This window comes from Dermacentor silvarum, chromosome 6 (genome assembly GCF_013339745.2).
Source record: "Dermacentor silvarum isolate Dsil-2018 chromosome 6, BIME_Dsil_1.4, whole genome shotgun sequence".
In the NCBI taxonomy this organism is placed as follows: domain Eukaryota; kingdom Metazoa; phylum Arthropoda; class Arachnida; order Ixodida; family Ixodidae; genus Dermacentor; species Dermacentor silvarum.
Window position 1 is genome coordinate 155592089 of NC_051159.1, and position 23335 is coordinate 155615423.

Here is a 23335-nt window from a genome sequence, read left to right on the forward strand (position 1 = left end):
TCGATAATAGTATCGATAGTTCAGTCCGTATAGAACTATCGATGGTAAAAAAAAAACTATCGATAGCGATATGGATAGTGCTTTGATAGTACTATCGATAGTATGAAATCAACCGCGTGAACTCATTGCAGCATAAACTAGGTTCCCTGAGTGCGTGGTATATGGTGGTGGTGGTAATTATGATAGGACTCTTCTTTATCACAGTCTACCCGTTATCGAGCTCTGCAGATGCTCCCTACGTACAGTTTCTGGATAAAGTGTTAGTGTCGCAAGTGTCCTTGTTCTGCTGGCAACAGCGACCCCAGACGCACCGTTTGGCGTGCCTCCTTCTGAGCTGAATTCGAGTGTAATTATTACTTCAGCACGTACGCTTGCTGGGTTTCAAGGTCAGTGCTTGAACTGAATTGAAGCTGCATGGACATAAAAAAACGAACGATCACGTTGCTCTTGATGCAGCAGTTGCGCACAATGATTTGTTCCGCAGCACAACAATCCAGCGCTCTAAACAGCGCTCTGCTCATGAATGTACATACGTACATAGAAGGACGTACAAGGACTACTGATGGTACTATCAATAGTAACACCGATTTCACTATCCATGGTAGCACTATCGATTGCAGAATAGATAGTACTATCGATAATACTATCGATAGTTTTTTTACACTATCGATAGTTAAAAAAAGCTATCGATGCTATCGATAGTCAATTTACTGATAGTTTTGCATCGCTAGTACCTAGGGATCACCAGGTGCTATCAGTGACAACGTTTCTTCTTCAATTTACACTGAAATAAGTTTACCCTGGGGTTAATATGTACCAGCAAGTCCAGTAGGGCGCTGTTAATCATTGACGCGCAAGGTATGGTGTTGTCTTTGGAAAACTGTTAGCAGATTGGTTAAGGGAGCAATTGTGCTAAAGGCTCCCAGCAACAAGTAATGCCTACCTCTTGCAAATAGTGCAGTCACAGCAAAATCGAAAATTTCCTTGCCTTAAACTATACTTACGCTTGCAAACCTCGAAAGGCATCCCGTCTAGTGTTGCTGATCCTATGGCCTGGGTTATGGCATTATCACAGGAAAATGTGGTACCATGGCTTTCGTTATATTTGCATTCCATGCCGAAGTCCTTGGCAATAGCCTCCAAGTCTTTGCATTGATTTGCAGGGTTGACTGAAACAAAATGAGTGTATTGCTTTTTACTTGATCAAAAAAAAAAAAAAGGTATGGAGTGGATGTTGTGGAGTCACCATGTGAACCATTGGTAGCTAGCGTGTCACCACCATTTCATTTGTCATTAAGCGCAGCAAGGGAAAAGAAGCAAGCGTTTGTAGAACAAAAAATATTGTGGCTGCCTTTATACTATTAACTCAATTACGTCAAGACGGAAATAAAAGTGACTAATCAATCTACTAGTCAGTCAATCACGCAATTTATATTTTTCCAGAAATAATGCAATGTTGCAACGGAAATTGGTGACCAGAGAAACAGTCGCACTTTTGACCGGAAGGCGAAGCATCCATTGCGATAGCAAATTAGTGGACAAGGCGCTATTCTAGTAAGTGTCCACCTAGTGGATCGACTGTCCACTAGGTGGACTCTTACCGAATAGCCCCCCCCCCCCCCCCCCAGCTATACGAAGTAAGGATAGCAGTTTTACTGGCCGTATAAACTTGTAAACATAGGCATACCAACTAAATGAAGAAGTGTGGTGTCACGCGCGCACAAGCAAACATGAACACATCTCACTCTATGACCGCGGAAACTCGCTGTCAAAACGCTGGAGTGAGGAAGCGCGGTGGCACTGAGCGAATTGACAGTGCTGCGTCTCGCATCAACGCTAACTAAGCCGCGAAAACACAGCGCACGGTGAACTCTGTCCCCGACGCAGATGGCTTTCAAGATACAGCTGCCAGGGCGGGCGCGCACGGCCGCCCGGAGTAGAACACCCCCCCACCCTCCCTACCCTCCGCCCGAAGCGTGCGCGCGAGAAGACCGCGCGCTTCCTTCCCGTTTTCCTCCCTTGCGTGCGCGAGATTGAGCCATTATCGCCCGCTCACTCTCGCACGCCTGCACTCGCACATACAGCACACGGCGCGCGGGGACGATTTTATCGCCCTTGAACTTTACACGGAACCTCATGGCGACGACGACGACGACGAAGGCGATGGAAGGAATGCGCCTGGAGTGTCCATATATATAATTGCTATCGCAATAAAGAATTTAGACGACGCTTAAAAAGCTTCACTTTTACGAGTTCCATGGAACGTGATAGCATTCAGAGATCCCTGACTGCTTCTCATACTTCTTGTCAACTGCAGCTTATGTGACTGTAATGCTTACCGGGAAACGCTGTCGGCGAACGCTATGCACGAATGCACACTTTCTGGTAGAAACGCGACCTCTTGCGTGGACTCATTCCCGGAGGTAGTACACAGCGACACGAAAAGTTATTTCATTTTCAGGTTTCTGTTATTCTTTCGCACTTTTAATATTTAAGTGTGAGGAGATTTAACATAAAGACATGCGCTGTCGGTATTTTGTTTAATGAGATTTGTTTGGTGGGCTGTCATTCTAAAAATTTCAAAGAATAACTTGCTCAAGAATGTAAGGCAAGGTAGGAGCAACTTTAGTGGATAGAATGGTGTGGCAATATAACCCGAATATATCGCATGTCATATAGCAGTGCGTGGTATATAAATATACCTAAATATATACGTAAATTTTCGCTCACTGACAACTCTGCCGATGCCGACACCGGATTTTCTGCGACACGGAGCCCTTAAAAATTTGCACCTGCACTGCTTGACTAACCTATAAGTTTCCAAAGAGCAGCAATTACACGTCAATTTGTTTTACAGTTGAATTATAAAAACATGAGCAGCTACAAAGACAATTATAAAATGCAATTATGAGCAGTTATATAAAAAAGTTATACAAACAGGTCAAATAAGTTTTTATGTTACTAATGGCCAGGATGTCGATGCCTTCCTGTATAACTCATTCAGTGTGGCTGCTGGTATCTATGCAAGTCTTTCCTTAGCATAGGGACCACATAAATTGAAACGTAGAACATATTGAAGAAAAGAGAAAATTAAAGTGGGCGAAAAGAAAAACTTGTTGCTGGAGGGAGCCGTACCCACAACTTTCGCATTATGCGCGCGTTGTACAACGCATGCGTAATGCATTTTTACATTTCAATCTTGTACACTTCAATTTCAACCACAGCTAACTACCCCTATGCTTTCCTTGGCTTCATTAATTGCCTGCTGGCTTTACACGGTTGTGATTTAGAAAAATTGAGCGCTTCAGTTTCTCTCCTTGTTCTTTCCATAATTGGTCCGCGAAAAAGGATTGCAGTATGAGGTTTGATATTGTGACGTTGTGGTGCTGAACAACCACAGTGGCACAACGCAAGCCACAAAACCAAGTCACGAAAACACGAAACAACATCACATTGGGTGAACCTGTGCCCAGAAAAACAAGTGACACTTAGCACAACGATAGAGGTGAGCACACTTGTGCATCATCGAAAAACCTGATACACGCATCAGACGCGTCGGCTATTTATATATGACTCACTGAACCTTCCTGCGTAATTGCTGGAGCTCGCGTAGGTTCTAGAATGTGCACTGCTATTCTTGTTGCGCACGCAATCTGATTACACAAGGCTCGCCGCCAAAATAAACAGCAGATAGAATAAACGATAACATTAGATAAACTTCTGATTACGAGAGGTGCCTCTTGCGCTGGGCAATAACACTGAACATTTGTTAGCCGGTGAAAGACCGTCACCGGAAAGCATAAATAAGTACGCGTGGCAATATCCGTCTCCATAAAGAACGGTGTTGTTTTTAAAGCTTGCTAACTCTAGGAACATTTCCGCTCCACGCAGTGTAGTATTTTTGTAATTTCTTAGTAATTACAAAATTACAATTACCTAGGCTGCAAATTTTTATTTTTTTTTCTTTGCGACATAGTGGCTCTATGTGGTCTAAAAACAGGGAATCTTCTAATGAATGAAGACCTTTTTTTTAGAGTTACCATGAGTTTCTGCAGGCTTGATGCAGCTATGTTTCCCCAAGTTAGAGTGCAGTAATACACATGAGAATTAAACAGCGATTTTTTAATACTGACTAGAAAACTGTCACAGTTCTGGCTTAATAAACACGCATATTTGCTTAGACTTGATAATAAAGCATGCAAATGTCCGCATATGACATTTAAAGCATGAACAGAAAGGTGCCTTCGAGGCACCGTGCTGTGACCATACTTACTCGACAGAACCGTCTGCCAGAAATCTTGTTGGAGAAGAAAATTGAAACGTAGAACATATTGAAGAAAAGAGAAAATTAAAGTCGGAAGCTCCAAACTTGAGCTTTAAAAGTGATGTGGAGCCCTAAAGCTGATCTGAAATCCAGCAGATTCTTACTCTTCAACGGGGCGACCTCTCTGTACATGTTCAAGTGGATCAATGAAGATATCTCTTGGAAAAAAATGCTTCTTAGGCCGTAATACAATCATTTTAAGTTCAACATCACCTGTGAATTTACCGTTTCGTTGCAGTTTGCAGTCGAGTTCGCAGTAGCCGCCCTGTGCTGTCTGTACTAGCTGTGTAGTTAGCCAAGCAGCAATTTTCGTGTCACGTACTGATTGTGGGTGAGCGAATATTCGCAAACTCTCCAATAATGATAGAATAGCGTCTTATTCGATTCGGTCTTCGAGTCGAATAGTCGGTATTCGTAAATGCAAATATTTTTTCTAATAGCTTTTGAATATTTCAAAACTTCAACTGTACACAATCATAAAATTGGAGCAAAGGCACGATAAAGTTCACCCCCGCAGTCATAATAATAATGTATAGGCATAACACATAACTTATGTAGTAGAGCAGGTTATATGTCGCTCAGGGAGCCAGACTACCGGCTATACAGTGATCATTGGCACTTTCCGGAGTCTCCTGCGTATGCGAAAAAACTGCTTATTCGTTCTTATTGTTCCATTTGTGCTTTTAATAATAAAAATTACAGAAACTTGGGAACATTGTGAATACTAGGATGTGAACAAGGCTTTATATAATTGTTGAAACGGCTGTTCATTATTAGAAAAATATTCGATATTTCATTTGATCCAATTTGCTTTTGGCATGGTTTGATTCGCATTTGAATACAAAAATGGCTATTCGTGTGCCACTAGTACTGATCTGTTGACTGCATTTGTGCCAGGCTTGTCAATTATCTGCCGCATTCTGCTGCTGAGCAAAAGGGCTTTGGTCCATTTTCAGGCCAAGGCAGCTGAGCTTCGCCAATGGGAGATTGCAAAAATAAAGACCGCAGTTTCCCCCAAAGTGTGAGCCATAAAAATCGACAGCTAATGCATTGGTATGTGCAATAACACTCGCACTTAATCGTGGGATATCTGTTGTGGAAAACATTTGCACTAGTGCTCCAACAGCCTGGTTTAGCAAAATATGGTATTTGCGTTCTCCTGTTTTCTACTTTGTCTTTCATGTTTTGCCACTGGGATCAACTAATTTATTTGATCTCAGTGATAGTGCTTTATTGCCTCATGCACCGTTGCATTCACCGCAACCAGTGTCAGGGAATGCTGCTTTTAGCACTGGCGCCTCGTCGACTTTTTGTTTTTTTGATGGCTGTAGCGTCTTGCTGTTAGCGTCTTGCTGTTAGCACGTTCGATATCGTCAACGGTGACTTCTTTCGTACATTTCATTTTGTTGTTGCATTGCTATATTGTGATGATGTTTGTTATTACGCAGGTACTATGGTGACAGTGTTTTATGTAATCTGAAAAATTACTGAACAGCTATCGCAAAAAAAAACAAAAAAAAACTTGGAGACACAAAGAACGAAAACAAGAGACGCCCGAGTAAAAGATTTTAGTGTACATTAAAGAACTCGAGAAATTCAGAATAAATCTGGAGCTTCCCTCTGCGATGTTTCTCATATTGTTTAGTCCCAGAACGTACAGTTAGTCTCAGTCAATAATTGACCAATAAATAAGTTACATTCCTTTCAGCACCATATGTACCTGAAGCAGGCATGGTTTCTTACCTTCTCCACTTTCGAAGGTCACATCGCCGAGCTTGCATTCAGGTATCCTAAGTTGGCCGCATTTCGCAAAGGTATCTGTAACGTTGGCTTCCTCTTCATTGTTTTGAACAAAAACATCAAATGAAACATCTTCACCACTGAAAGAGGTAAGAAGTTTTGAAGTTATATAAATTTTATGGACAAAAGATTCAAGCTGATGTGACACTGCTACTTGTGCTTCCTTGCACCTATTCGGTACATCAAAAGCTATTCTTGTCAATAAGAAGTAATTCATTTCGATCCCAATTCCGTCTCAATATATGTCATTCATGCACTGAAATACACTTGGGCGCGAGCACGCACCCAAGTAGATTAGGTATGTATGTATGTATGTAGATTAGTATGTTATGTATGTATGTAATGTATGTATGTATGTATGTATGTGTATGTATGTATGTATGTATGTTATGTATGTATGTATGTATGTATGTATGTATGTATGTATGTATGTATGTATGATGTATGTATGTATGTATGTATGTATGTATGTATGTATGTATGTATGTATGTATGTATTATGTATTGTTACGTTCGGCGACCAGCGGGAGGCTGAAAAGCTGTCCCGCCGGGAAAAGATCAGCGGCGCCACCATGTCTCTACACCTTACAAAGAGTACGTGTCTCGACACTATAGGAAGAGGAGGCTCTTGGAAAAGTAGACGCGTTCTCACGGCCGCTCCACAGACCAGCTGGCCCATTCCAGGAAGAGAGGCGTCAGTTCAAGTCAGGTGCGAAGCCACCTGTCCACGAGTGTCCCCTCCCTTTTGTGGGGAAGTGAGCAGTGTGTGCCCGAGGGCACTTTTCCGAATGTGGTCGGGCAACGAAGGCGCCGGGGGATTATGCGCACCCTCGCCCTCTACGCAGACCATCGGTGACTTTGTTGTTACATAGAAATTAAGGTTCTGTTCAGTAAGGTCCGGCAGAAAAGGCGTGAAAAAACAAAGTGTAAGGAAGAAGTGCCGGTTAGTCAGGCGCATCACCAGCGCTTTTATGCACGGGGCTTGTCCTGACTGCTCGCAGGGTTCTGACTGCCGCACCGAGTTCGACCTCTAAATCCTGTCAATAAACACCTTGACATTAATAAACACCTTGACATTTGGTGGAGAGTGCTGGGTACGACTCCATCAACGCTGGAACTTCGAAGCCGAACCCTTCAATCATCTCGGCCCATGCCGGACGATCCAGCCCAGTCTTCTCGAACCATGCCTGACTAACCGGCACTTCTTCTTCCTTACAAAAGAAATATGTATGGGTGTGACAGGGCAGAATTTTCATGTAGAAGATAGAGAAGCCATCAGTCTTGCATCACACTTGCCATGCTGATTTGGCACAAGTAGTCTAAGCCATAGGATTTTTTTTTTCGTTACAAATAACTACAATGTTTTCAAGTCCATCTGAACTAAACTCGCAAGTAGCTGAACGGCGTAAACAGCCGGTGTCGTTTCTCCACATTAACATGCAAACAGCTGGCTCGAACGACTACTTTATTTCTTAAAACGTTCGATTTCTCATTTTCTGTCATTACGATGACAGAGACTTCGTGCCGCAGTGACATTGACGTTATGCATCTTGATGGATTTAATGTGGTTAACCTGAATAAAAAATCTAAAAAGAGTGGTGCGGTATGTTTACATGTAAAGGCAGGATTGAAGTATGAAAGGAATAAGGATCTGTCTCTGTGTACCGATGACATAGAAGCTCTAACGTTAAAATTTAAAATGCCAGAAATATGTGTTTGTAGTAATGCATCGGCCTCCAGAGGGTAACATTGATGCATTTATTCAACATCTAGAAAACATATTTTCGGTTATTAAGAATCTCAGTTGCACATTAATGTTCGGTGGTGAGTTAAACATAGGCATGTTGAGCAGCACATATAAACAGGCTCGATTTTCAGACATTCTTGTTTCGTTCTTGTCCACAAATGTAATTACTATGCCCACCCACATTACCGCTGCTAGTTCTGGTCTCCTAGACTTGTTCATCACAAGTAGTTCCATGCATCCACTACAGGCAGGGGCTCTCGATGCCGCGATAAGCGATTGTTTGCCCGTATACTTTACCCGCTTAGAGATACCACTTAATGAAAGGAGTCATGTTGCGATGGCCACGCATTTTTAACAAGAAGCTAATACATTAAATTGGAGCAACATATTATCTTGTAGCTCCGCCGATCTCGCGTATGACTTCTTTATTACTACCTTGTGCTCTGTGTACAGAGAACGCTTTCCTTATAGGTCCTTAAAGAGGCCAAAGCGTGTCCGCAGACCTTCGATCACTTCCAGGGTACTTAATATCATTAAAGAAAAAAATAGGTTATATCAGGTATTTTTGGCAAAGGAAGATGTGAGTTTATTTAACGAATTTAAGATTTACAGAATGAAATTATCTAAAATAGAAAAGCAAGCTAAACATAGTAATTACTTCATGAAGCTCGATGGTTGTTTTGACATTAAACATATGGAATAAACTTAATTCTATCATTTCTTCTAAAAGAGCAACCGTTGATATTGGCGAGCAGTTAATTAACAAGAAATTATGTAAGGGTACAGTATTAGCCGACAAGTTTAACGAGTACTTCACTTCATTCGTCAATAGCACCCTCGGTCAAGATTCATTAGGTTACCTACCTCCTTAAAAGATTGGCTATTTGCTCACCCAACAGATCAGCAGGAGGTCATTAATGGGTTTAAGAGTTTAAAAAATGAAGTACGCTTAAGCTCCGCCTTTAAAAATTGAACATGATAGCATTCAAAGATCCCTCAATGCTTGTCAGGATTCCCGGCAACTGCAGCTTTCTTTTTATTGCGATAGCAATTATATGGACACTTCGGCCGGATTTCTGCTGTCGGTGTCGCCGTAGCCGTCGCCGTGAGGTTCCGTATAAAGTCCAAGGGCGATAAAATCGTCGCCGCGTGCCGTATGCGCGAGAGAAAGCGCGCGGGAGACGCGCGCTGTCACGGCCAGAGCGAACGCACGGCGAAAAGCAAACGCGACCGTCGCGCGAAAGGCTGTGGGGGTATGGGAGTGAGGGAAGCGGGGCGACGATGAATGTGCTCCGGCACCAAAGGCTTATCTTGCAACCGGGCGTAAGCGGAACTTGCCACTCAATCTTCCACGCGAAAGCAAGAAAGCGGGAAGGCAGCGCAGGAGGGGGGGGGCGCAGCTTCTACTCTGCCAACAACGGTGCTCGTACTTTGCCCGTGGCGGTGGCGCTCGCCCCCACCGTCTGTTATCTCCACACGGCTCTGACCTTTGTATGTGGTGTGCATTCGCCGCTCAGTTTCCGTTGAAGCGATAGACCACACGTACCTTCGCCCGCTGCGGCGGCTGCGCTTGCTGCCAGCGTTTTTACAGTGGTTGTCTGCGGTCATCGAGTGTGATGTATTCATGTTTGCTTGTGCGCGCTGATACCAGGCTTGTTAATTCAGTTAGTAAGCGAATGTGTCCAAGTTTATGCAGCCGATAAAACTACTATTCCTACTCCGAATAGCTCTCTACTAATTTGCTATCGCAATTGATGCTTTGCCTTTCGGGCAAGACTGTGACATTTTTCTCCACCTTCGCCTGTGCGCGCTGTTACCGTTTTACGCTGCGGTAAAGTCACTGGAAACTTACGCTGCCGAGGAAGCGAGCGCCATCTGGACGGTGTTTCTGCAAGTAACATACCCGAGCGCGCCGCTGTTGTTATGGTAGAAATGCTGGAAAAGGCGTTTGTGTTTGAGTTTCCTCTTAACAGAATTATGTTTTCTCGTACATTCAAATTACAATCCGACGCTGCCATGGCTGTAGGTTGCAGTTAGGTCGTATTTTACGATTTTTCTGACGGATTTTACTTATTTGACCAATTCAATGTTTGTTCACTAACCCCTTGCTCCACGAGGAGGGCCTGTGTGGTAGGGGTGGCTCGGGATGAATTTCTCCGCCACAGACGCCGATGCTTACGCCGGCGCCGACACTGATGCCGACACCAACGCGGACGCCGGATTTTTTGTGACACGGGGCCCTTAACGCTGTCGCGTTAAAAAAACTTCACTTCACCCCACAGTTCACAGGTTGTGCTCCTAAGTAAAGTAGTATTTGAAACGTTATGTGTTATTAGGTACAGGGGTGTTTGGTAGCGAATATCTAGAAGCCTGAGAGGATGCTATAGGAACTGTGTTACGAGCGATGGAATGGAAAATCATATGGATAACTTTAAGAGACTGGAATCCAGCAGTAGGGAGAGTAAATACTGGTAACTGGTTTCAAGTTGAGATTAGAATGAAGAATGTGAGTTGGGAAGGGCATGTAATGTGCAGAGCAGATAACCGGTGGTGTGTTAGTGACAGTATGGGTACCAAGGGAGGTTTAACTTCACCATGGGATGGCGAATGTTCCAGCCATAAGTACTATATATTAGTGTTTGGATGAGCGAGCGAAGACAAGAAGAGCGTAGTGGCACGACCAAGGACTCTGAGCTCGTGACCACGCAGTCGGCCTTGCAGCGTTCAGACACGATGACGGGACTACACATCCTGAGTAGACTGAGCGTTAAACCCATATACACCATGGAATGCAGATCACCACTATCTCCCGCAATCAGACATTTCCTAATAATCAAGCTAATACCCCCAAACACTCTGGTGGGCAGGCACGACGCCAGGAGAAAAGCCAGGGCAGACAAACTACGCGAAAAGCACGAACAAGACCAAACCGGGGTCTTCGTCGGTGCCACCAACCAGGGACACAACACATACAACCTGAGTGCCGTGGACGGAGAATCTAGAATCGTAAATGTTGCCTCAACTAGAGCCGCAATAATCAAAGAGGCCGAAAAAGTGGTCATAGTGCTGGTCATCATGAACCCAACTACCCATACTGTCCTTAGCGACTCTAAGAGCGCTATTCTCAGCTTTATGAGGGGTAGTGTGGGACTAAATACAGCCAAGATCCTGAGAAACTTAAATCAAGAAGGCAGAACAAAACCAATCTTGTCTGGGTCCCCGCTCATTCGGGAAATCGCGGCAACGAGGAAGCGCATAAAGTGGCCCGAGGGTTAACAAACCAGGTCGCGCTCTCCTTCGAACTGTACCCCCCAATGGGAGGGGTAGTGACTTCCTCCAACGAACTTACCAACCTATATAACTAGAACAGGAGAATATACCCTATACCACACTGCAACCTTACCAGAGCGCAAGCCACAATCCTCTGCCGAATTCAAACTAACACCCTTACCACTCCTCATCGCTTAGCTAGCGATCTTCACAGATGGGGAGGTTGACCCGATATGCAAAAACTGCGACAAAAATGCCATAGCAAACCAAAGAATTTGTTTGCGCACAAATTTTTGTGCGCAAACAAACAGGGACGAAGAAAAGGAGAACACAAAGCAGGTGGTTCTTCGAAAATAAAACCAGTTGTTAGAAAGCGCTCATCCTTGTATTCTCCTTTTCTTCGTCCCTGTTTGTTTGCGCACAAAAATTTTAAGAAAATGAATCTGTTCCAACTAGGCCGACTCGCAGTTATGCTCCAAAGACGCATCCTCTGGGAATGCGAGGGCCTTCCCCCACCCAGAGAGCATCTGCCAGCTCCCTCAGAAACGACATGGGAGACCCTAATACGGTCCCCAGTAGAAAAGCTGCAAAAAGGAATCATTGCCTGGGCGGAAGAGGTCGCCGCCGACAAGCCCCGAAATGCCTCTTAATAAAGTTGTTTCCTCGTTCTCCTGCAGCGTTCAAAAATACAATAAAAGGCGCTTTACAATAATAATAATAAAATTTGCAAGCATGGGATTTGGAGTCGGCTGATCCAGCACAGTCCTTCATCTTATGGTACATATAAATTTGATGAGGATGACTATAACGAAGCAAATATAAAATGTTGTGCGGATCTTAGCACTGTGGGAATAGGTCCACATGTAGCTTTTTTGATGTAGGTGCTTGTGTTAATGATAAATGTGTTGCCATTTTGTGATGGTACATAAATGTAGACACTATGTTATGTGCCTGCATATTTACATTATGTACATGCTATGCTGATGTTGTGCATGTGATGACTTTGCTTGTGTTGAAGCACACGAGAAGGAATTGAGAAGGAGCTTCAGCTCAGGGCGAACTCCGATGCCAGCTATTCAAATACATCCAAAACGCAGAAATGCTTTTATAAGATGACCGCTAGACATTGAAATTTGTTGAAAGTTAAATTCTAGTGACTGTAGGAAGCAGAACTTTCGTTTAAGGACTGAAATATTTTACCTAAAGAAAGTCGCAGTTTCGCCCGAAAGGAAGCATCGATTGCGATAGCAAATTAGTAGGGAGCTATACGAAGCAAGGGTAGTGGCTTAATTGGCCGTATAAAGTTGTCAACATTCGCTTACTAACTAAATAGACAAGCACGGTGTCACGCGCGCACAGGTAAACATGAACACATCTCGCTCGATTACCGTGGTAACTCGCTGTGAAAACGCCGGGTGAGAAAGCGCGCCAGCAGCACCTGACAAATTGACCTTCAAGCTGTCTCTTGCCTCTCTTCGGCGCGAACTAAACGTCGAAAGCAGAGCGCATACGAAGCTACCAGCACTCGGCGCATGCACTTTGTCCCATCGCAGATCGCTTTGAAGATGAGGCCCGCGCGGGTGCGCACTTGGCCCAGATCGCAGATCGCTTTCAAGATATGGCGGCCGCATGGCCGCGCTGTAAGCAGCAGCCGACGGGGCAGAACGCAACCCCCCCCCCCCCCATCCCTCTCCGTCTCCTCGCCCCCGTGCCTCGCGCGCGAAAGAAGACCGCGCCCTTCCGGCCTGCCTTCCTCCCATGGCGTTCGCTACATTGAGCCGCGATTGCTGACTCACCCTCCTAAGCTTTCACTCGCACACACAGCGTACGGCGCGCAGGGAGGATTTTATCGCCATCGGACTTTATGCGGAACCTCATGGCGATGGCAGAAATGCGCTTGGAGTGTCCATATAATTGCTATCGCAATAAAATAGCTAAAAATTGGTAAGCTTGAAAACTAAATGCACAAACTTCACAAATCCGTAACTTTGCACCAAAAACAGATATCGCAGTTCTGTAAGCTGCGTCTGTTGGAAAGATGAAAAAAAATTCAACATATTGCACACACTCGTAGGTATTATAACCTCTGATGAACGCAAGTTTTAGTTTGATAAATTATATCTTCTATGGCATAGGTTCTCAAACGCGACCATTTCTGCCCGGATGGACAAACGTACTGTAGAGCTCCCATTTAGCTCCGATTGCGTCATGCGTGGCGCGACAAGGGCGCCGTCTGCACATGCGACAAATGCATGGTCAAGTAATGGCTTCTTTCCTCTACACAACGATACCAAAGTAAAGCGCATGACATCAGTTGACGTATTAGAAAGCTTACATGCTTACTAATATGTCAACAGACGGTGCCATTGTTAACAAGCTTGTTGGTACAAGCCGCCAACCTGCTTCATAGGGGATGCTCATAATATCCATTTATCTATGAGAAAAATAACATTGTCTTATCGGGAATAACCGCAGATAGCCGCAGATGACCGCACACTTTCGATTTATTCCAAATGAAACAGGACAATACTGTACCCAGACGCGCCATAGAACAAACACACCATAAAAGGATACATCTTTGTGAAATTTGAGTGTGAAAGAACGAGTGATTTACTCGGAAGAGTAGCAAAAGAAAAAAAAAAGCGATAAATCGGAAATGATAATTTTGTTTAACATACTTCCTATATCTTGTACCGTCCGTCTACTTAAATTTCGGATTTTTCGCACGATCACATGCAAAATGTATGTTAATTTTGGTAATACAGTTCCACTGCATTTTGTGTGTTCTCATACAGGATGTGTACAGTGTAGAGATGTAAATTCCGGGAAAAATGCCCGGAAATACTGGGAAAAATGTTTTTTTTTCAGCACAGAAAAGTATTTCCACACGAAGCAATACTAGCCATTTTCTGCTGCGCAGCCGGCGCAGTATAAGATCTTAGAAGTGACGACGACAACGACGAGAAAACTGCAGCACAGTTTTCAAGTTTCATCATTTGCTTTCGCTTTCATTGTCAAACTTAGCTTAACTTTCAAACAGCGAAATATGGGATGCCCTCTGAGTTTCTGCCCAGAACGTGCGTCTGGGACACCGCAAACGTCAACATGATGGCAAAGCCTTTGCACTAATCAGCCGCTGACCCCTATAGCGTCTAGGCTGCTGCAGATACCTTCACCATCTGCCAGTTTTGAACTAAACTGGTCTTTATTTAGAAATGTTCTTAACAAGCTTGGCAAGGAACTCACAAATAAACGAGCTCGAGAACTCGTCTACGTGCAACTAAATTGGAGTTTGGAAGGAGCCTCGACTGATTCTAATGCGAATGTGTCCAGTGAGAGTGGCTCGTACACTGAGTGACCTTTTTCTCAGTTATCAGATTGGGAATCTTTCGTAGATGAGAAAAAGGCGCTCATTCCATTTTCTTTGCGTTCTCTGCGTAATAATCGCATGTACTTAAGTAAAAAATAGTTTTATCACTGGAATAATAAAAATGAGCTATTTTAATGAAGTTTCGATATTCTTAAAAATTCCATGAAAGAAACAATAAAAAAACGTTTTCTTTTCTCCAGTTGAATATGGTTTCCCGCTCACTGGTTTCTCAGATTATCAACATTCTCCTAGGTGTTATTTCAATGTAGTGTTTGTTGTATTACATTAAAAAAGTTGATTAAGGTGACACTTGCTTTACCATAAGGACAGGTACACAATTGCCCTACGGTAAAAACAGCGTCAGTGAAATATTACTGAAGTGTACGTATATTACTAACTGGAGCTCCGCATCATTTGTATTTATTTATGCAATTCATAATATCTATGAGGCAACACAAGTAATTGGTTTTAGTACAAACTGGAATACAGCACATATGTGAAATATTATACAGGTGTACGAATATTGGAAACTTTCGAGTAACGAAATGAATGTTGTATTCGATTCAGTCCTCGAATATACGAGTAATAGACACTACTTGATTGGGTCGTTGAATTGAATAGTCGCCACTCGAAAATTCGAATATTTTTTTAAACTTATGTCTTCGACTATACATGATCAAGCATGAAGTTGAAGCAAAGATGCCTCCCATTCACAGTGCACGCAATGTACTACAGCGCGCTGCGTTGCTCAGACAGCCAGATTTTTCTATCTAAACATGATCACTCGCAATAAAATGTTGTTTAGATACGGCATTCATTGTAACATGCTTTAATCAATAGTGACACCATTTGCCATGACCATTCGAACTTGAGAGAAAGGCTTTTTTCACTCTGCCGTCACCGCAGGCGACGCGCATGCCTAGTGTAGTTCCGAAGGTATACAAGATATTACTTAGGCCAAACTTTCACCTTTATAAACTTTATATGATAACGCATGACAGGGTATGCTCCGAATAGCCCTAAGTTTTAGAACAATTTCCATAGCTATTCCTGTTGGCCCCGTTGTGCTTTGATAAAGCATGCTTTATAATGTCAGTGTAATGACACACTTTCTATTGTTGTGAATACCCGGACGTAAGAAATCTCGTACATTATTCGCTAACTGTTCGAAACATATTTGTCGTTCAATTCGATTCACATCTGGCACTGCTGTTCGCACACCTCTAGAAACCTTTAGTAACGAAAGTAATGCAAAAAAGACTATGTTCAGTAACGGAATACAACTGACCGAAACATAGGAAAATACAGGCAGCATTGCAACTCAGTAAGGCATTATAACGTGCATCATAATAAAGTCAGAAACAAAATGTAAATTTCACTTACTTGCACACGATAGTACTTTCGTCAACGTTAGGCACGTTCTCCTTCACCTGAAACATAGATATGAACAGCAAATCAAACAGGAGGTTGTACCACTATGTTCAGCTCCAGCTAACTTGATTATGCAATGACTGCATAAAATGGTTTGAAACATACTGTACCAGGTACCTACATGACAAATTGGTTCAACCTTTTCTGTCTTTCTTTCTCTTGTTGCGTGAAATTGGAAACTTAAATTCATAGGAGAAAGGGCTGTAGTACTCACTGCCCATTTTTAAATGTTTCACTGTACGCTATTCTTACATGTCTCATTTTAGAGCTCTACTTCAATACAGGATGAATGCAATCACAACAGGGCTTGCGAGACGTCATGCTTTCTGGGAAATCAGCAGACACTTATTTTGACGACATAGAAAGAAGACGTTACATCGCTGTCGTATTCAATTGGGCAAGCCCATCTTTGCACTTTCTTGTTACTCAAGTACCCTGAAAGCCCGTGAGTGTTACATGGACGGTGCACTACAATAAATAAAACAAGGTAACACAACTTCTTAATGTAGTCCACTAAAGAAGAAAACAAGCTAAATGAGGGTTGCGGATTCCGAATGAGGTATGCGTATTCCATTTTAGAGCCTACCAAAGCGGTATAAGCATAAATTTTAGTGGCAGATTTAGCCGAAGGCAAATAACGCCTTAGAAAGCTGTGTTTCATAGGCCTTGCTAACTATTGCGTCTGCGTGGGTGTTCCGTGTCAGACGGGATGACAAATTTACACCCAGATACTTTACTGTACATACTGAGACTATGGGCATACTTTTCATGTGTTGTTATAACTAGATAGATGTTGTTGTTTAATGGCTTTGTTGTAGTAACGTCAATTTATATTTGCCACGCATTGAATCATCTACTAAGCTTGTCTAAATCAGGCTAAGTAGGTAGTATCCATAGCGCTAGTAATTTGTCTATAGAATCACGCAATCATCAGCATGTATGCCTCTGGAACACGGGACTATTATCATTAATATTGTGACGAACTACGAACAAAATAGGATCGAGCAAGGAACCCTGCGGTACTCAGATTTAACGGGAATTAATGGTAGAAATGTTCTTTCGTGACAGCTAATTGGTAGGGTTAGTTATTGCAACTGATGATACATGTAATAATCCTCGTATATGTGTTGAGACCTGCCAATTCGCGATTTAGGCACAAGTGACGGATTTTCTCAGGAAGCCTTCGCGATGTCGACAAGTACGCATCAACTCTGCGTAAAGACTGAAAAGCGTGGTGTGCGTCATTAATTGATTTGAATTGTTTCGTTTCGCCAGATCGACTCTTAGAAATACATGCTCATTGACAAAAATATGCGGATCTCACGCACTGTGAGAATTGACCTAAGCGAAGCTTTCTTTGTTGTTAGCTTTGATCGACGGTAATTAGAGGTGATGTTGACGTCAATGTTTATTCCCTTCAGCGTTTAGTGCAATACGAGAGTAGTGAGTTGATGGTAAATGTTACTGCACTGGCCGTGTGTCAGTTGCTCGCTTGACAAAATTCTATCGTGTTTATGTTTCAGAAATAGCAGGAACGTGCCATACCGTACCTTGAACTTGAAACTGGTTTCCTCCTTCTCGGTGTCGCCTTTTCCCTCTCCCGCCTTCCCCCAATATATACGAGTTGCGAGCGAAGAGTGACTAGTATTGACTATTTTCGTGGCTGCGTCGGTCCCAACTTTTCTCTACCTGCTCTCCCTTGCCTCGTCTCTACCATTCTATCATCGTCCCCTCTGGACGGTTGGATAATGTAGGTAAGGGCTGCAGTTCCTGCAATGTTTTTACGGGGGGTCACAGATAATTGCAGCAGTTAATAGGCTATTGTTGCGACGCCCAGGAGCGCCAGATGGAATTCTGCACATGCCACGCGGTATAAATCTCCAAACGAGCTTCTCGGCTCGTCTTTGCTTTCTGCCACATTCATGCCATCTATTCTCACGCTCTGAACCACGTCTTGACGCGGCCACCACCACCACCACCACCACAGCAGCAGCAGCAGCAGCAGCGGCGGCGGCGGCGGCGGCGGCGCCTTGAAAGTCGGGAGAAGATGTAAAGAAAGCTTCGCTATAAAATAAATTATCTTCTGTTAGAAACTTCATGGGTGGTGAATAAATTATATGTTCGAGAAGTTACGTGCTGGTTAATGAAATGGGTCTGTAATTTGAGAGTTTAGATGGATCACCGGACTTATACATTGTAATGACGCGAGCTGATTTCCATTCCCTTGAAATTCAATCAATAGAATGTCAAAAAAGGGCAGATAAAATGTGGCAATTTGCAGGGTTTGCTATTTTGAGTAGTTAAAGGCGTATGTCATTGGAACCAGGTGCCAAGTCATTTGGAAGATAGACAATGGAGGATTATTTTCCCTTGAGAGTGATAATTACTTAGTGCATCGTTGAACGTAAAATACGAAACTGAAGGTTATTTGGTACTAGACTAGTGAAAATAGAGGTAAAATCGTTAAATTTTACTGTTACATTTCAACTCTTTTATTACCGGGGCTATAGAAATCGATGAATTTGATCGGCAGTTTTTACACACGTCAAACATATCCTTTGGAATTCTACTAGCAACGTCACCTTCTTAAGAGATGACTAAACTTTAACTATTGGTCATATTTGACAATTTTTGGTAGATTGAGGAGTCTAGAGGAATTAACTTCAACTAGAGGTATCGCCAAAACTAGCCGTCAGTGCTCCTACCACTCCCTCAAAGAAACAAGTCAAAATTTGCGTTATGATCGACTCGGCAAAATCATTTTTAAACGACCGCAGGAGTGAAGACAGAATCGTTTGTCGGGTTGTCTAATTTTCCGATATGATGTATAGGCTGTCTTAACGATGTTTCAAACAAAGGTAAATGCTGATGAGTGTGTGGCATATTGATATTTGTGTTAGTTGAATGTCAAGTGCCACTTTATTTTTCCCACCATGGGTTTCTTTTATCCATCAGCGTTTTGACCGCATATCTACAATTTATTACTGCAATCCTTGCCTGTGTGCTCTCACAAGAGCACACAGTCGATTTTAGACCGACCTTCAACCGAAGCTCAACTAGCAGTTTAACCTCTTATAGTCTGAACACAGCCTGTGTAAGTGCTTTTTTTATTAATGTACAATAGTCTGCAGCACTCCACATTGCTGTACAGGAACTGAAGAAAGCACGTGTAGGCCTACAGCGCCAGTTGTACGTGCGCTAAAGTAGCTTGCTTGCACGGAAAAGCTCATCGACCGCAATAATCAATATGAAGAAGCTTCTGCATGCTCCCTGACCTGACGACCATTGCTTTGCGAGCCTAAAGAATTCAGTAAAAAACGAACAAGGTGCCTGCTGCAATGAGTAAATACAAATGCTGACTGCACAAGAGACACTTACTTGTTTTCACATTCGTGAAGCTATTGTTTTCCTGCATAATATGAGCATCGCTATGGCTAACACTGCCGCCAACAATTCTGCATAATAAGTTTCTTGCGTGGTCTGACTTACAAAAGTTGACAACTAGGAGCCATGTGGGTGTATACTTTGTATATTTCAGCTTTTTTGTACTCTCAGTACTAATAGTAAAAATATGAAATTACTACTTTCATTCATGTTTTTATGTGCTTTTTTGAAGTTTCACATAACATTTCTGAAAAATTGTCTGAACTATTATAACACCTATACAACCATTCAAAGCAGCAGTCATAAGGTTATCGTTTTCTGTATCACGGTATACTTTGCGTCCATCACGCCTTAAAAGAAAACGTTAAAACATGAAAGCACCGAAAATAACATTTGATCCTTTACGGTAAGAGTTGAAGGCGTTTCATGAAAAACTTCTCTGGCTGATGTAAATTTGTCTCTGTCCAAAGGCAAATGTTCGAGATTGCGTTTCAAGTCTTTACCAAAAGCTCAGAGTTTAGATTTTGAGCGGAAACATTTTTTGTTCATACAACATCTTAGACATGTAAAAATACGCGCTTTGTGTCGGGTCCGCTATTTTTACTTCGCGCATATACTTTTCCTGAAGTGCAATTACCTTGACATGACTAAAAGACCAGTTCATGTTTGCATTGCGAAGATAGGAATGATTGCGAAAATTCTACAAGAAAAGGATGACACTTGTTAGAGACGAAGTGTATCGCAGCAATATGGCATCTTTCGTCTGTGTTGCCAAAAAATTTGGAAGGCAACTCAACCTCTAGTTGATGTCGAGCAAAGACAATGTGTTCATGAGCGAGTTTGTTATTCATGCAATGAATGAGCAAACTCACCATCTTAACAAGTTCCTGTTCGTCCATGTTGCAAGGCTTAGTGCTTTTGTTGACAGTTTCTCTTTTAGGACGTGAATTGGAATTGGGAATCTTGAATCGAACGGTCACCTTCCTGCCTGTGAGGAGAAGCAAGATAAGATATAGGTAAACGAAAATTTATTCAAGTTCTGAAACTTGATAAAACCTGTCAGTGACATTGAACAGTAAGAATTAAAAAAAACAATCAATAAATAATACGGATGCAGTTTCATTTCAGTCATTTGTGTTTGCATGCGGAATATCTATTTTTCCAAACGCATGTGCAGACTTTGGAAGAGAAACATCTGTTGTGTGGCACTGTGAAAATCCTGTACCCAAATATTTTACCCACAGTCATCACGAATACAAAAGTGAAATTCTAGTGACTTCAATAGAAACTTTTATTGAGGGCCTAAATTTAATAAAAAAATGAATAAGAATGCAAAAACCTAAATGGGGTTGATGCATAACCTTCAAAACTCAATTACAAAAATATATATAAAAATTGTGAAATCTTCATCAAATCTAACTTGACATCTGACTCTAGAATTATCACAATTATGCTGAATAGTGGTTACGTGAAAATTACTTAAATGAAATTTTATGTTAGCTGGAAATTAACATCTTGATCTTGTATGCCTTAGAACATTACCACATGCAGCTTCTGGTATTGAAGCGTCTATATTTGTTGTAATAGTTGCAGGGGTTTAAACTCCGCATTTCAATATATTTTGAGTTATTTGCCAAAGAAAGGCTGATAACTAGCAGATTGCTTCCAACAGTTACAAGAATTTCACCTTATCTTTCAGTGAAATAAATGTCTCACTCAAATCTTGAGGTCGTTTCCTGCAGTGAGAACATTTTTGTGGTTCGCTTGTAGTAAACAGAACAGACCTCTTAGAGTGTTTGTATGCTATGACTTCATAAGGACGTTAGGCCATTTTGCATTAAAGTAGGTTTATTCATTCAAGCAAGTATTTCGGAGTTGTTCCGGCTTTGACAATCAGGGCAGACTTTGCGTTGTGGTTGCTGTGGTGAAATTACATTTTAAAGAGCCAAGACAAAGAGGTCTGGCTATGTAGACAATTGCTGAATCACTGAAATGGAAGCTCACAAAGGTGACACATGTGTTGCTGCATACTCTGTGCATACTATATACACAAGCCGACCTTATTCACAAATAGTGTTCCGTTGCAATATAAAACTGTGTATGGTTTCTTTGTGTATTTGAAACAATTTCTGCTTGTGTTTCCTTCTGTTGCTTATTTTATGCGCTGTTCCTCCTTCTTCCTTTAAAGAAATGATGCTTGTTTCCGTGCTTTTCTTCAAGGTTTTGTGTGCTTGCGCTATTTTCCTATCACTGTCGCTGCTTGGTAAAAAAAGAAGATGTAGCACTAACGTTTTTTGTCACACATGTTCACAAACCTAACTCACAGTGCTCCACATCTTAGTTGGTTATGCCTGTTACATTGTGTACAAACTATCTAAATCAAAGAGAAGATAGTGTATCTCTTTGAAAAGAGAAGATGGCGAATTTTTTTGAAACCTTGCAGAGTTGTTGTTTTTGAAAACATGCACCTTGAAATAATTGTCAGCTCCGAAGATTGCGGCTTCTCCACCTTGGAAATTCGTTCTCGCTCCTTGAATTCTTTTAAAACTGGTGCAGGTAGAGCTCACATAGTAAAAGCCAGTACGCTTTAAGATGCAACGTGAAGTTGGGAGCCTACAGGAGGTGGCCCACGGAATGTCCTGTTGAAATTTTTATAGCGGCATAACGTTTGAAAATAGTTACGTGTTCGAAGGGATGCGGCCATTTTCTCCATTCGTAAGCAGGGTGGAGTCAGCGGGTAGCTGTTCTGCCAAGGTGAACTACATATGACAACGTCTAGATCTTTGCGGCTATTGAAGTGTCACATGCAAAGCATTGCGAGAAGAATGGTGACATGTGCCATGCAGTATAAACACAGACTACAATGTGGAAAGTCAGGCGATAGCGCTCTTTCAATGTCTTTTGAGGCTCCAACTGGCCGGGCCGGCCTTCTACCAAGTCGAACTGCAACAATGGTTGGCTTGCTTCGAGTACGTGAAGCCACCTAAGAAAAACTTTATGGCCTGCAAGTGCTCAGGCAAACAGCAGAAATGTGCGATACACTAATACATCCGCTACTGCTGGAAATTTCTGTATGTCACCATAAAGCAATTGAACATGCAGACCAAGTTTTCTTTTTAACTTCTTCTAGTGTGGCAGCATTGTTTTTTTGTTTTGATTTTATTGGTTGAGGCCTCCCGTGAACTTCCCTTATTATGCGTAGAAAAAAGAAATGTGATCCCAGGCGCATGATTAAAGCAAATGAGAGAGCTGAAAGTCACAGGCCTGCGTTGCACATGCAGCACAGTCACAGCGTAAACTGGTTGAGCGGCGCAAGAGTAGCTTCAATTTTGGCACAACGCACAACAAGGTCTTCGCGGCAAAATGTTTTCGCCTCGATTTTGACGAGAACGATCTGAATTGTCCGCCCGGCGTCGACGGCGAGCTGCGGCTTGTAATGCTCTCTGCACAGCAGTCTGCTGAGCCCAATGATGCCTGATTGTAGCCGCGCACTTAGCTGTACGATTCGCTTCTTCAGCAGCGGTTTGTACCTTGCGAGGAGACGCCATAACGTGTACCGAAGAGGTACCCAGAATACGTGGCGCACATCTAACTTCGGGATAGCGTTGATTGTGCGCCTCGTGTGAATCGCATCTCGTCGCACGCGGCGGTTGCAGGCACGTTAACTAGATGGCGCCACCATACTTGCGGAGGCTCGGGTCATCTGCGCCTGCGCGCCGCGCGTGTAAAGGGAATATTTCTGCTGCGTGATAGCAAGCGCTTGCGTGGCTTAGTGGTAAAGTATCCGACACCCACGCAGCGCTGTAATAAATAAATAAATACAACATACGAAGAAAAAGAAGGCTGTTAGAAAGTTATTTGGCCAGCCCTGTAACCGTTTCCCATTGAAGCGGTGGAACTGAATAAAATTTGGGAACACAGTTTGCTCTTTCTTTTTTATGTAGTGCACTACATTATCTGTTTCTTGAAAGACCTCCCTGCACTCGAATTACTATAGATGGGCTTTGAG

General features: G+C 42.7%; 1 protein-coding gene across 28 annotated transcripts in view; it reads right to left on the reverse strand.

The window, feature by feature from the left end:
• LOC119456284 (neurogenic locus notch homolog protein 1-like) overlaps window positions 1-23335 on the reverse strand; it is a 183577-nt gene that overhangs the window by 23013 nt on the left and 137229 nt on the right. For 24 of the 28 annotated variants that reach the window (XM_049669689.1, XM_049669663.1, XM_049669662.1 and 21 more), the window contains 4 exons: window positions 20199-20314; window positions 15895-15941; window positions 6068-6204; window positions 1005-1169 (listed from right to left, as the gene is read on the reverse strand). The exons of 1 other annotated variant lie outside the window; for it this stretch is intronic. In XM_049669689.1, the coding sequence (XP_049525646.1) occupies window positions 1005-1169; window positions 6068-6204; window positions 15895-15941; window positions 20199-20314 (465 nt within the window). The remainder of the gene's footprint in view (window positions 1-1004; window positions 1170-6067; window positions 6205-15894; window positions 15942-20198; window positions 20315-23335) is intronic. 3 more of the 28 variants (XM_049669667.1, XM_049669666.1, XM_049669665.1) reach the window with 3 other exon arrangements.